At 32.2% G+C, this 13,058-nt stretch overlaps 1 protein-coding gene and 1 long non-coding RNA gene across 3 annotated transcripts; one reads left to right on the top strand and one right to left on the bottom strand.

Moving 5' to 3' along the window:
* Positions 1-83: 83 nt before the first annotated feature.
* Positions 84-790, top strand: LOC140989632 (uncharacterized). Its single transcript, XR_012177536.1, has 2 exons — positions 84-285; positions 561-790. It is a non-coding gene; the product is annotated as an uncharacterized lncRNA (long non-coding RNA).
* A 2,400-nt stretch (positions 791-3,190) lies between these two features.
* LOC140989199 (uncharacterized) lies at positions 3,191-7,561 on the bottom strand. Of its 2 annotated transcripts, XM_073458333.1 has the most exons (10): positions 7,269-7,560; positions 6,579-6,796; positions 5,782-5,896; positions 5,592-5,681; positions 5,306-5,479; positions 5,087-5,206; positions 4,684-4,794; positions 4,356-4,437; positions 4,210-4,285; positions 3,191-3,339 (listed from the first exon to the last, which is right to left on the bottom strand). In XM_073458333.1, the coding sequence occupies exons 1-9, from the start codon at positions 7,440-7,442 to the stop codon at positions 4,230-4,232; spliced, it is 1,140 nt and encodes a 379-aa protein (XP_073314434.1). In that variant the 5' UTR covers positions 7,443-7,560; the 3' UTR covers positions 3,191-3,339; positions 4,210-4,229. The 2 variants fall into 2 exon arrangements, with proteins under 2 accessions (XP_073314434.1, XP_073314435.1); XM_073458334.1 differs by lacking the exon at positions 5,306-5,479 and having other exon boundaries at positions 7,269-7,561.
* Positions 7,562-13,058: the final 5,497 nt, after the last annotated feature.

The following is a 13,058-nucleotide window of genomic DNA, read 5'->3' as shown; positions in this document are numbered from 1 at the left end:
CATCGGCAAAAATCCCAAACAAGCATCCACAAACCAAAGAATAGCCAATTTCTCGGTCACTTTCCGTAGTCAAGCATTCACCAAATATCAACAAATGGCGGCACAATGATTCACTCCTTGGCTATGACAACCAAACTCAGAACACAAAAACCTCCCACTCAAACTTATACTTACACACATGAACTGACACACGAAATCAAATAACCTCCACAATTCCGTCTGAAAACAATGCTGAATCCAAGATATCAGAAAGCCTTTCTTTTTCTGCAATCAACAACTATGAAAGTAAAACAAACAAAAATCCAGATCAAATCAAACCTGCATGACTGCGTCGTCAGAGCAAAGAAAAATCAACAGAACCACTACACGACACAATCTAATCCCAAAAACCTTTCCCCAGAAACTCACACAGATCCTTCACTCGGATCAGATCCACCAGGACCACCACACGTTACAACAACGCAATAATTCAGCATTATCACAAAACACAAATCAATAAAAAGATAAAACAACCAAATAAACCTTAAAAAGAGATCATCCGGGGTTTCGCTCACCTGTAGCTAAAGTGCGCAGATACTGAAGAGAGTACACAAATATCAAGCAGAGCTCAATTCTTCATTGACATTTAGAGAGGAAAGAGAGAAAGTTGCAGCTTTCTGACCCGTAAATTATCTATAACATGGGAAGTTTACGAGAGTACATATAGATTAAGCACAGTTCGATCCGCCATTGACATGTAGAGAGAGAGAGTTGCAGCTTTTTGCAGCGTAAATTCTCTATATTTGAGAAATTTTTTTACTTTCAGAGAGCGTTGGATTTATATATAAATTTCAAGATCCAATCCGGTAAGCTCGCACATTGAGAGATAAGGAGGAGGTCGATTCTTAATAACTGAAAATGGAATAATTATTTTTCCACCCCATAGTTATTGGTATTTACACTTTTAGTCCTTTTGAAGTTTTAAACTATTTATAGTAATTTGATTGTTTTGCTTTTTCTAAAGTTGCCATCTTTGTTAAAATTTGGGGGCATTGTTCCGGTAAAAATCTCGGGGAGTGTTGATTTTTATACTTCTTTTGACCAAGAGCATCCAAATGGTAATTCATAGTAAATTAGGTTATTATTCATGTCTTGCGTATCGAAATAAAAAAAATTTAAATATAAGCTCGTTTTAAGTATGAACATAGATAACTGTCGTCGAAACGAGAAATTTATAATATTATATACCTACGATATATAATCGTAATCGTACGACTTCAATTTTTTAAGTTTTCGTGATCTTAATTACACAAATTGAAATCTTTCAAATAAAAAAATTTCCAAAGGCCAAAATCTTCAATGATAAGCTTGACTATTTGTTTACACCTAGAAGAAATGATGAGGGATATTAGCAAAATATAATTGTGATGCCAAAGGGATGATGAATGAAGCTCATGATGTCCCCATCTTCACTAATACGACTAGGACGTTAAGGTATAGGTGACCCCAAATGTTTTTATAAACAATTTAGATTTTCCTATTGTTGTATAGCTATCAATCATCAAGGGGGGAGCTTCTTGATCATTTAATGTGAACTACGATTTTTTTAATTCTTCATATACATATATGAATTTTCATTTATTTATACTGTGGCTGAAGTATACACGTTGTACGTGCAAAAATTAACGATAAACCTAAGGTTCAGAGATTTGAGGCGACTGGGTATTTTTATTTGGATAAAAAATTGAAAAAAGATGTGATAGTTTAATCACATACATCTAAGTGAATGACATCTCAAGAACCAAACGATAGGATTAAAAAAAATGAGATGGAAATTCTCCCTTATAAATAACACAAAAACTCATGTGAGACGGTCTCACGGGTCAATTTTGTGAAATGGATATTCTATATGAGTCGTCCACGAAAAAGTATTACTTTTTATGTCAAATATATTAATTTTTATTGTAAATATGAACATGATTGATCCGTCTTACGAACTTATGAAATATCAACTCTATAAAGTAAAGACAATAATTAGACTAGTAAATTGCAAAAAGGGGACTCAAATTCAATACAAACTTGCTAAATTTAAAAAGTATGTGCAATAATTTAGGAATTATTTCGTGAACTCGAAGAAAATATATACAATAATTAAGAAACATCTAGTGCACGTTAGTATAATAATTGCTCTCTTTAATCATATTGTCGTGTATATTTTATTTCATGAATATAAAATTAGCGCATAGTTGGTGTAAAATAGGCTCGTCACATTACGTAATATGCGTTGGTTAGGTAACTTGGCTCGTAAATTGCTGTTGATGACGGTTTAAATCTTCTCAAATAATATAAATAAATAACTTCTAAAAATTAATTCAATTTTATATATATCGTTTCCCAACATAAATAATATGCATACAATTATTTAAATTATTGAAAATAAAATTTGGAATGAACCTCATCCGTTAAAATATATCTTGAAAGCAAAATATGAATTTTCAGAAATTTAAATTTATGAAAATTCAATTTTTTTTTTCTGGTACAAGGACGATCAACTTCATTAATATGAGCCATAACGAGTTTTAACCCCTCCACAATTTCCTATATTGGAAGCTCTAATTCTCGTATTTCACATTAATAATCTGAATTCGACTTCTTCCCGGATTAGGGCGATCGAGTCGAATGCGAAGGGAAGAGAGAAACAATCGAGTCTCCAAAACTCGAAGTCTCTCCAAGGTCGTCATAAAATAATCAGATACGATTTGAAAACCGTAGAATTTTGAGATAATACGACCAATTCTCAGTTGGTTAAAATAAAAAAAACTCAATGTACGTAGAATATTGCTGCAGGAAAATGAGTTGTGAAGACTTGGCGTGTGCCATGACGTACAAGTTCTAAGTTTGACAATTTTTTATACATATAGATCTAATGTTTTATGCATGCATACTTTTGAATTGGTAAAAAAAATTTATTATAATTGAGTCTTGAACCCAAGATTTTATAAAATCTCAAACTTAGAACGTTGATGAACCCTAAACTTTTTTATATCGGGCCGGCATCAAACTTTTCTCCATGTTCTTAGATATGTACACGAATATCACAGATGTATTAAATATTTTGAAATAGTCTTAAAAATACCTATAATGATGCAATTCTTCATATGAAGAAGAGTTGAAAAATAGAAGAGATGCGATAAATGTGGTCCCAATGACATAGGATCGGGCAAAAGATACCGTGATGTAAAAATAACTTAAAAATGCATCCAACGCCTATAAAATACTGCAACATCTAATATAGCGGGCGATAGTTGAACCGTCGCAATTTCGAGTTTGCCCGTAAAATACGACATCGTTTCCCTCTATCTGCAGAAGGGAAGATATGATAAAATTATGTAATTGTTCTAATGTTGTGAAAAAAAACCCATTTAAGATTTTTAAAACTGTTGATTATTGGATTAGAAAATGATAAAAAGCCCATTTCTACTTGAGTTCTGAGGACAAACTACTCAAAATATGGTTGGCAGTTGATACATGGTAGAAGTTCGGCTGTTACTAAAAGAAACCCCTTTGGTGTCTTCAATTCTCAAAATCAAGCCGAAAAAGTAATATCAGTGAAAAAGTAAGTTCTCAATTCTCCATGCAAGAAATCTTAGGGGTGTTGGCTGTCGGCAACTAAAAAGTTTAATGCAGGACCACTGGTAGGGGACCTTCTATTGCCAAAAAAGGTGTGCCTACAAAACAAAATGTAAGGTAATTTAACTCTAGCATATTCCTAGTTGAGTATCTGTTCTAGATTAAAACTACTGAATCGCAATGAAAAATTAATTACTCTGATTTCATCACTACTAAATTTGGAGTAGATGAACCTTTTGGGTTGAAATGTTTGTGAAGTTAGTTTTAGAATTGAGATGTATCAGATCAGTATTTTGAATAAATTATATTTTGTGTTATTTTTCTTTAATTTTTGTCGCAAATTTGACACGTTAAACTATTAAAGAAACTATATATTATATTAAACTAGATTAAAGAATCTATATTTTAACAATGACAAGCATCGGGATGATTTGAGATAATGTTCGGACGTAAAATCATATATTAAGATAATAATTGCATGATAGCATTAAACTCATTATTAAAAAAAGTTCGGAAAGTGATAAAATGATGATATAATTTACAAGATAGAATCCAAAAAAAGAGTAAAACATAAAGTCAAAAATCAAACTAACTACGCACCTTGAAAACATTTGGCAGTCTTACAAGGTGCAAGTTCCCATTGTATTCACAAGAATCTCCTCATTTAGTGAACGACCTACACATGAGTAATCCTTGTTTTAAATCTGCCAGTCGGTTATGTATCTCGAAATTTATGAAAAATATACCTATGAAAACAATTTTAGTGGTTTTGTTCTCCCCATCTCTCCACTGGCGACTTGGAACAATCTCATATATTTCTCTCACTGCCTGCAAAACAGTGTAAACCTATTAAGAAATGAGAAACTATAGAAAATGTAAGTTACATAAGATGAAAGCATATGCTGCTAAAATAATCGAGAGACTAAAAGGTTCGTTTCATTGCACAATATGAAAACCGTGATCAATTGTATAACAGGACTTGAGATCAATTATTTGCAAGTTGGTCCTCGAACAATAAACATTATAAAAGTATCCTCAAGTTTAACTTTCACAAAATTTAGTTTAACACAGTACCTGCAGTGTGTGAAGTTGATTTGAATTCCTGACATTTAGAATCCCTTTGCATCGATAAACATCCATGCCATACTTCTTATCCCAAAGAATCTCCTCAATCCACATTCTAACCTAGATAAAGACAGCATCCCTGAGTATAATTGCGACATCGGTACTAGGTAAAATAAAAGGCCCTCTGATAAGCAGAAACTGATGCAAGATTGCACTACTACTCCATTAAAGGCACATTAAAATAAATAAATATATTATGAATACTCATATACCAAAAAAATCATAGCTATTTTGCTATCATCACATTGAAAGCAAATTTTGAAAATAGGTTCCCTGGAAAGCTAAACGAAGATGCGTTGAATGTTACATATATCCTGACAACATCCCATCTAGCAGCCGTTTCAACAAGTACCTTCTCAAGATCAAGTTTCTTTGGCTCACAAATGCACAAGGTTCTCACACCACTATCATGAATATCTGTGGTAGATAGAGTTCTATTTTCTTCCAACAGAGCTTCCAAATGAGCAGTACGCTGAAATGAAAGGAAACTTTGATGTTGCTCACTTCCTCAACTGTTAAAATAGAAAACAAGAGAACATGTGCATAAAGATAATTCTAATAGGTGACTAACTGTAGCACCATATGCTTGACGATTTAGTATCATGGACAAGTCGACTTGACACTGCACTGAATGAATGATGTTGGCAAGAGAATTGATACTAAATATATCCTTTTCCAAATCTTTCATAACTGCTTTCGAATCGTCTGAAGACACTAGATCGACCTTATTAAGAATCACTACATCCTGAAAAAAAAATAAAGAAGCATCTGAACTGTCCTTATCACATAACCCAGCAAAAACCACGAGGACTGTGGATCTTTGGAAGAGGAAACAATCACAAAGAATGACGAATTACCGCAAATGCTATTTGATGGTATGCTTCTGGAAATGAAGAAGATTCCTTATTTAATTTGAGCTGATAACGTAGGTTTTTGGCATCCACGACCTACAAGAAAAGAAAAATCCAATGACGGAAGCTTCATTAGAATCAAACTGAGATAGGAGTTACCAAGAGTTCTATTTGATGGCCATGACAAGAGACTCACAGTGACAATAGAGTCAAGCCTGACAGCTGATTCCAATTGGTCATCCAACCAAAGTACAGATGCTAGAGGAGCAGGATTTGCCAACCCAGTGGTCTCTAGTAATATATGGTCAAGCCTATACAGAACAAAAAAACAAAAGTAACTTATGCACTTTCCCTGGGTGATCTGCCGCCACTAATATCTTCTACCTCGATAAATTTTTCCAAGAACTTGGTTCGTAGCAACTAAGGTCAGTCACTATATGCGCGCATCATATCAATTACTAATATTCATTTCAACGAGGCAGATGCAGTGATATTGAGCTCCCTTTACTCTAGCTTGTAAGTTGTAATAAAACATCAAAGGCATAAGTCACATGGTGCGAGAAACTAAGAAAAAAGATTTTCATTGAAGCATATATGTGCACAAGCATGTCCTCACATTAACTTTCTTAAACAAACTATAGCCTATGGTATGCTGCCTGCACATATATATTAGTTATTGTTGCAATTACCGTTAAACCACAAATTAAAGCATGCCAATGGAACACATGACCACCTCATTTCTTGATTTCACTTCAGAAGTCACATAAAATATAAAAAACATATAGAGATGCAATTGGGAAAGAATAATATCAGTAATTAAAAAAAAATGCCACACTTGCTCTGAGATTGAAGAATAAAATTTTCTTTGAGAAGAATATCATTGAAAAAGAAACATTACACATGATAATGCATTTCGTCATCAATTACCATCTAAAAACCCACTAGTTTGCAAATAATCAATCAGAAACCGAAACATAGTAAAGAAAATTAAACCTCTCTTTTCTCTGCACGAGTTGCTCTAGAGCCTGAACCAAGCTATGCTTTACAGTGCAGCAAATGCACCCATTTGCAAGCTCAACCCACTCCTCCACAAGTGCCCCACCTTCTCCTTCATTAATCATTGCTCTCTCCACTCCAATCTCTTCCCCAAACTCATTTAATATAACTGCAATTCTCTTCCCATGCTTCCCATTCAATATATGGTTCACCAACTACAAGGAAAGGAAAACACGAGCGCAAGTTCAATCACACACAAGTTTAAAATATAAAGTGCACATAACAGTGAGCAATGACATCATAAAATTTTGCGATTTTCTTACAAACCGTAACAGAAATTTTTTTACTCATAAATGTATAGAAATGAATTGCACGATTCAATCTACTCTCAGAATTCCTCAGAACAGGCAAAAATAACTTCAAATAGTACAAGTTAAACTTCATAATCTACATATATTGTATAATATCTACAAAATCTTATGATACAGCAACAAAAAAGACATTTCAAGAGAAATTGAAGACTCAAGGTTAGCTCAAATCTAGTTAGCATCTGCACTTAATCTATTAACAAGCAAGAATTGATCATTTCCTTGAACTCGCGTTAATGCATTCATGCTAAGTTTTATATGGACAAATCAACAATCTCAGGTTAAATAAGACTAATCTCTTCCTACTTTCATTCTCTACCGTGGATTTTCCGGCGCCGAGATAGCCTGTGATGACGGTGACGCCGACCGCCGGAGCTTCGGCGACATCCATCCGAAGGATCTGATCGGAAGCCTGCGATGGAACATATTCATCAACGGCATCGCTTATAGAAACGGCGAGAGGTGGCGGCTCCTCGTCGGCCTCGTGTTCCATGTTCGGTATTTCCACTAAAATTGGGAAACAAGACGGTGGAAAATGTTTCTGGGTTGGGCCACAGATAGGAGAGCAATGGGGGTTGCCCAAACCCCAGACCCATCCCACTTCATATTGGACTACTCCCATCTCACCTCGTGAATTTACGGGTTCAGGGTATGTCAACTTGCTCGTTTTTTTTGTTTTTGTTTTTTTGTTTAAATACAAAATAAAAATATTAAAAATTTAATTAATTATTAAAATTATTTTTCAATTTTATATTAACAATATTTTAAAAAAAATATTATAAATTAAAAAACATGAAAATTTATTCGATTNCAGGGCCCGGCCCAATAAATGGCCCAAATTTATATATATGTAAATATATATATGGTATATGTTATTTGTTTTCTCACTCACTCCAAATCTCGACTCTAATTCTTGTCCTCATTCATCAAATAAAGTTTATGGTCCCTACTTCTCTTAATCCTGAAGGTAAGTAATTTTCTTCATGAATTATGCTTTATTTCCGTTTCTAATCTCCTTTCATAAGATAAAGTTTATTAATGTATTTATTAGTATATTCGTTATTTGCAAATTGAATTTTATATTTATTACTGTAACAAGAGGGTCCATTTTTCAATTTTCGTTTCAGGCCTCATTCAACACAAGTACGGCTCTGGGTCAAACTCCAAACTTTTTCATGCTGCACAATCTCAAAATTCACTCTCACAGCCCTATAGGCAGATACAACACAAGAAATCCATGATGATGTTCTTTCGGCAAGTCTAATCGGTGGAAAAATTATCATTCATGCATCCTATAAACCTCATCCTAATCCTATCAACATATTCAAATCCGGCCATTCAACATCTCGTGGCAATCAACTGTTTTAGCATGATGAAGAAAGTGATTAAGATCAAATGACATAACAACTATTTTGCTCATACAATGACGTTTGACAATTTCAAATCACAGATTCTCAAATACATCAGCTTCATTGGGAAACAATTCCACAATATCAGTTCGGACCAGCTCAAGATGAAGATTCAAGCCACCAACATGAATGATGACCTGTCAGTGCGAATAGCACAGGTGAAAAATCACATTGATGCCAAAAATGGAGAAGCTGATTATAAAAAGCTGGAAGAAGGAAAAAAAGGGCAGAAAGGGCTAGATATGAAGAGGTCAAGAAAGTTGAACAGAAGAAAAGGTAAGATGAAGAAGCCAAAAGGAAGAGAGGGGGTGGCGGTGGCGGTGGGGGTGGCGGTGGCGGTGGTGGCTCAAGATTTCATGGATAATTTTGTTTATTTTTAGTTGTAACAGGTTATTCTTTAATATTTACAATTATAACAATGTCATTTCATTTACTCAATTAAATAATTTTTTAATTATCTCTTATACTGAACTGTGTTTCTATTTAACAATTATACCTCGTTTTGCAGATTTGATTTTGTCATCACCAAAAATTGAAAAATTGTTAGTTTTACAGATACCATAAGTTTTGGTAATGACAAAAACAACATCAAACTGTTTCAGGTCCAACTATTATTCTTATATATTTACTGGACTCTAATTTATATATGGACAAGTCAAGCTCTTATCGTTCCATCAGAAGCTCAAGTTGCAGAGATCATCCAAAGATCATCACTTGAATCTTTTCTTTTCAGACAGTTCTATCGAAGAATAGTTCAGAGTTGGACCGTTCAACTCTAACTGCAATCCAACCGGTAAGATATTAACAGATCAATATAGATACAAAAACTTAAACTATTCAATGTTATCAAATAAAATATCATGCACAATATCCTACCAACTCTTGGTTGACATAAATGTTTATTGAAATATCAAAAGTCAATCAACTTTTCAGAAGATAAAAAGGTCAAAACCGTAAAAAAAAAAAAAACAAATAAACATTAAATGAACATCAATGCAGTGTACTATGAAGAAAAGTTGACAATACCAATATGTCAGAGAAAAAATACAGATGAACGTTGAATTTTTTTTTCCGACCATTGGAAAACTTAAGGTATAAATATACAAATTCAGACCTTTAAATACATAGTAATAACTAATAACAATAAAAAAAACAAATACAACATTCAAGAATTCACAATCTGCAATATATGAGATCTCGATCATATTTATTCTTTTTAAATATCAAGCCGCTCACTGTGCACGCGTCTACTTATTCATATAAGATTACCAAAGATCAATTTGTGCTACTTAACCAATTCTAGTTATTCCAAGTTACCTGTTGGAAAGGTTGTTGTTGCTGGTGAATCGATAAATTATTAAACAAATAGAATTTTTTGTGTTGATTTATCACTAAGAGTTTTGATTTAGACAACAATAAGTCCTACTTGAAGAGAGTTGTACAAAAGTTGTACTAATCAAAGTCTTTTAGTGAATTTTTTCATAATTGGAAGAAATAGTGACATATGAGTTGTTATATCCAAACATCCATAAAATCTTGTCCATTTAAATTACACACTTACTTCAATCTTTATTTATCTATCTGTTGTGTTGATTGATTGCATTAGGGGTGTCAAAATAGTACCTGACCGGCAACTCGACTCGGTTCGACCCAAAAAAATCAGGTCTGAGTTGAGAGTTGAGAGTTCGGGTCAAATCGAGTTGGAACCGATATAATTAATAAATATTTTCTACATTTTTATATATGTATATTTTAATAAAAGTTTTTGTATATTTATATCATAATTTTTCATTATTTAATATTTATTTTATACATTTTTTAAAATTTTTAAACAATTGTTTATTTGATCTAGTGAATATATTTTTAATTTTCTACGATTAGACTTTCAAATTTAAATCATATATAATGGAAGTTTTGTTATTATGTGTTTAAATTAATTTTTTTAATTTAATTTTATTGTTTTAAAATAAATAAATAAATAAAAATTTGGTTGAGTCGAGTTAGTCGGGTACAGGTTAGGATTTGGAGTTTTCGGGTTCTAGTCAGGTTTGGGTTGAACAGTTTTTTAATACCACCATTCGTCAACTCAACTTGAACTTACCCGAATTGACACCCCTAGATTGCATTAAATATATATTATATCATTAGTCTAGTCGGACCCTTGCCGCACTTAAAATCTTTTAAATGGTCCAGTCAAGTCTAATCGTTCAAGAAAGGGTTTTAACAGATAAAAAATATTAAAGTAAGCTTAAGTTTTGCAAAATATTTTAAAAAATTTATTCACTCCATCTCTAAACTCAATTTTGATCCCAACATAAATAATATATTAACTAGAAAACTTAAAAAAAACTCATATGAGATTGTTTCACAGATAAATTTTGTGAAACGAATTTTCGACGTGGCTCAACAAAAGTTTTAATTTTTATGTGAACAACGTTACATTTCATTGTAAGTATGAATAAAGTCTACTCGTCTCAAAGGAGATCTACTATATAAAGAAAAAAGCCTAAACATGTTGTAACAAGTTCGACATAAAAAACAAAAACAAAAACTTGTGTGAGACGGTCTCACGGGTCGTATTTTGTGAGACGGATCTCTTATTTGGATCATCCATGAAAAAGTATTACTTTTTATGCTAAGAGTATTACTTTTTATTGTGAATATGGGTAGGGTTGACCCGTCTCACAGATTAAGATCCGTGAGACGATCTCACATGAGACACACTAAAAAAAAGAGTTATATTTTAACCTCCTGATGATTAAATGGCTTTTGGTCTTGAAACAAAAATTCAACCATTCATGTCGATTATTTACGGTGCATTTGATATCAAAGTCTTAAATTTAGATGACTTTCTCATCTAAAAAAAATATATTAATTTAATTATTTCGGCTCTCGATTAAGACTTCTTGCAGTTGCACTTGTAATAACTGGTGTTTTTTTTAAAAAAAAATTTTTTGGCAAAACATCGTAAAGAAAATGTCCTCAACATAGGAAAAAGCAAAACTTTGAATCAAACAGATAAAAATCGATTTTTTATTATTTGGATTTATCGAAGTATTTGCTTATTAAAGTACATTCACATGATAAATAGTATTAATTGATTAATTTAAAGATAACATTACTTTGGACTGGTAGTTGACAAATGATTAATGATGAATAATGGAAGGAAAACCAGTATGAATTCTCCGACAGTCAGCACGCTTCTCTTTTAACTTCAAATCTAATTTTGTCCAGCTTTTCTGCATCTACTTCACATCACTGGCCAACATATTTAATGCAAAAAGAATAATTTCTGAATGCCGATACTCTGTATAATAGAGAACTTATTGAAAAATGAATTTAAATTTATAAAGGAAAATGGCAAAATTAGGTTTTCAACTTAACCTAATTTGGTTTTTAATTAATTCTGTAATTAGTCTAACTTCTAATCCTTTTGATAAGATTCCTAAAGTGACATCCAAAAAAATTTATTGCTGTGAAGTTTGAAATAGTCAATGTATCTGACGTCATGTGGATGCTCTAGTAAAAACGAATGAAAAGTTGGAAAAAAAATTTATTTGGCTCAAATCAAATGTCGATTGCTGACGGAGCTAGAAATTCAAATAAATCAACTTATGTAATTGTATTTCTCCGTATTCCCTATTTATGATATGAATGGGAATGCATGCATGAGGTTTGATACACATAATTTTGATCGTATGTGTAAAGGTTGAAATTTTTTTTCATAGCTTTGTTGTATCTGAATTATTTTTCTCATAAAAATTATTGTGAGACTGTCTCGAGTCAATTTTATAATGTGGATTTCCAACCCTACACATCTCATGAAAAAGTTTTATTATTATTTCAAAATAATTACTTTTTATGATAATTATTGATCGGGTTGACCTGTATCATATATATAAATCCGTGAGAACTTTTCACAAAATTCATATTCTAATTTCTAATCATTGCGGGTTTGGTTAAAATCATAGAGGTCAAAACAAATTATGGAAAAGGAATAATTGATGGACATGGAAATTTAATTTGGACAGCGTAGAAAATAATTGAAAAATCATTTGACTATGAAATACGCGACATTAATATATCTATAATTGAAGGATGGAATCAAAAATTTCAATTAGATTCCCGATTTTTAACTTATTTCAATTACTTCCACCGAATTTAATTACCTCCATTATTATTATTATTATTATTATTATTATTATTATTATTATTATTATTATTATTATTTTACTTGTCAGTGATTCTACACCGAGTGTAAAACACAAACAAATTGGTAAAGCCACTAATTTGATACTCGAACCAAAAGATGGAAAGACTAGAATGTATCCGAAAAGTTAGAAATGATTTGGGTTTCTACATACGCACAAATGGACACTATATATACACAAAATTTTTTGTGAGATACTCTTACAAATCTATTTTGTGACACATATCTCTTCTTTGGGTAACACATGAAAAAAATATTAATTTTTATGTCAAAAATATTACTTATTATTGTATATACGAGCAAAGTTGGTTCGTCTCACAGATAAAGATCTGTAAAACCGTCTCACAAAACACCTACGGATGCAATATATATAATGGCACAAAAGATAACCGAGTCAAATTATCCCTCCATTGATAAAACTCACAGGAGATAAATGAGGCGCTAAGTGGGATCAATCACAACAAGATAGTCACGAATTTTTATCTGTGAG

Source organism: Primulina huaijiensis, chromosome 12 (assembly GCF_012295235.1).
Source record: "Primulina huaijiensis isolate GDHJ02 chromosome 12, ASM1229523v2, whole genome shotgun sequence".
NCBI classification, from domain to species: Eukaryota; Viridiplantae; Streptophyta; class Magnoliopsida; order Lamiales; family Gesneriaceae; genus Primulina; species Primulina huaijiensis.
The sequence above is the reverse complement of the archived record's forward strand: the minus strand, read 5'-3'. Positions and strand labels throughout refer to the sequence as shown.

Bases quoted from the DNA above. Each gene is read 5' to 3' on its own strand.
- LOC140989199 (XM_073458333.1), bottom strand. From the start codon at position 7,442: ATGGAACACGAGGCCGACGAGGAGCCGCCACCTCTCGCCGTTTCTATA. The intron at 5,480-5,591 runs GTAATTCGTCAT...TTTTTTTTTCAG, and splicing joins ACCATCAAATAGCATTTGCG to GATGTAGTGATTCTTAATAA. The intron at 4,286-4,355 runs GTATATTTTTCA...ACTCATGTGTAG, and splicing joins CACTAAAATTGTTTTCATAG to GTCGTTCACTAAATGAGGAG.